General features: G+C 39.7%; 1 protein-coding gene across 1 annotated transcript; it reads right to left on the reverse strand.

Annotated features, from left to right (window-relative positions):
* Positions 1 to 238: 238 nt before the first annotated feature.
* On the reverse strand, positions 239 to 1,623 carry LOC148189825 (uncharacterized). Its single transcript, XM_088077208.1, has 3 exons — positions 1,485 to 1,623; positions 1,340 to 1,398; positions 239 to 814 (listed from the first exon to the last, which is right to left on the reverse strand). The coding sequence occupies exons 1-3, from the start codon at positions 1,511 to 1,513 to the stop codon at positions 411 to 413; spliced, it is 492 nt and encodes a 163-aa protein (XP_087933334.1). The 5' UTR covers positions 1,514 to 1,623; the 3' UTR covers positions 239 to 410.

Consider the following 1,623-nt stretch of genomic DNA (forward strand, 5'->3'; position numbering starts at 1 on the left):
ACCACAAATGAAAAATGCACATCTTAGGACAGTACGAACAGGAGGAATTACTTCCGAGTAAAAGTAAACTGTCCTTACACCCAACTTACTTAAACTTAAGAAGTTTCGTGCAAGTGAATTAGTCTACTTGACCAGATTGCTGCTGAAGCCACAGAAGCAGCTTCAACCTCATTATTTCAAGGAAAAAAAAAAAAAACAAACAAAACAACAAAAAAAAAAAAAAAAAACAAGACTGATAATCAGATAAGCCTAGCTTTATTTTTCCTTTAAGTTGTATCACATGAGGCCACAATCTGAGGATGGATGATCTGGAAGAGAATGAAAGGAATGAAGCAACCCCATCAGAATTTGCTCAAAATCAAACTAATTCTCCAATACAAGTTTCTAAATAGCATTTCCTCTCAAGAAGCTCAGTGGCCTCCTTTGGATGGATCTCTGGCGGGTTGTTTGCTCGGGACAGCTGGTAGAGGCGGGAACACAACCCCTCCAGGAGTGTAGCGGGTTTGGGAGAAGGTGGCTCTTCCGTGCTGGTAGCTGGAGCGAGATCTGAACGAGTAGATTGGTTCCAGGTCGGACACGTCACTGAGGACAGGCTCAGGGACTTCCTCATCCACAACAGCTTCACTCTCAACTTCAGTGGCTCCAGCACCGTCACCCTCTGTGGACTCGGAGCTGGAGTAATAGACCTCACCGACCGAGCCTACACCTGCGTTACTGTATCCACTGTCATACCCAGAAGCAGAACCAGAACCACCATAAGGCAACTGCCAGCCCACATAACCAGCTGCTTGAGCAGGACTGTTTGAGCCATGACCTGCAGACATGAAACTTCAGTTTAAAAAAAAAAGTTACTCATTTGACATTTAACCCTTTGAAAGCTGCAGCAACTTTCAAAATCCTTTCACAAGTATTTAACCCTTTGAATTCAACTTGGAAAGAATTCTCAAAAACAGCAAAAACATAAGATTTACAAAATTTAATATGAAGGGGAAAATGTGAAAAAAGAAAAGATGGCAAAAAAAATCATTATTGCATGTTTAAAATTATGTTGCCATCTTATTTAAATTTTTGAGCACCTTTTTCAAGTCACTTCCCTGTTCAACAACATTACCAGAAATTTGTAGAATAGAGCATTTTTAAAAATCTAGGGGAAAAAAAAAGCTAAACGACAAATAACCATCACAATTAAAAATTGTTGGAATTTAAGCACTTTAGTTTTTTAATCTAAAAGAATATTTTGCTAGTTTTAGTTTATTTCTTCCATATTTTTTCAAAAGACATCAAGACAGTTTGCTCAAAGGTTAAACTTGACATAGATTCTTTGGAGTGCTGACAGTACCTTTCGGTGCAGGGAGACAAGTTACACTGCCAATCAGCAGGCATGCAACCCATGACAGCCTACAAACACATGAAGCAATGCACTCAACAGACTGAGAGAAAATAAATCAAATACTAAAGAGAAACCAAAGTATGCAATGAGTTACCTCACAGACAGCTCACAGAGTACAGCCATTTCTCTCTCCAACAGTAGATTCACTGCTTCTGTGTTGTCTGAGTGCTCCTTAAAAAGGATTCACCAGACTCTGCTGATTGATTACTGATTACTGACAGCTGCTGGCAGAG

Source organism: Plectropomus leopardus, chromosome 4, assembly GCF_026936395.1.
Source record: "Plectropomus leopardus strain MGB_pleo_1.0 chromosome 4, ASM2693639v1, whole genome shotgun sequence".
Taxonomy (NCBI): Eukaryota; Metazoa; Chordata; class Actinopteri; order Perciformes; family Serranidae; genus Plectropomus; species Plectropomus leopardus.

Coding starts and splice junctions, on each gene's coding strand:
- LOC148189825 (XM_088077208.1), bottom strand. CDS start 1,513: ATGGCTGTACTCTGTGAGCTGTCTGTGAG. Junction 1,399..1,484: donor CTCTGTGAGCTGTCTGTGAG/GTAACTCATTGC, acceptor ATGTGTTTGTAG/GCTGTCATGGGTTGCATGCC. Junction 815..1,339: donor TTGTCTCCCTGCACCGAAAG/GTACTGTCAGCA, acceptor TCATGTCTGCAG/GTCATGGCTCAAACAGTCCT.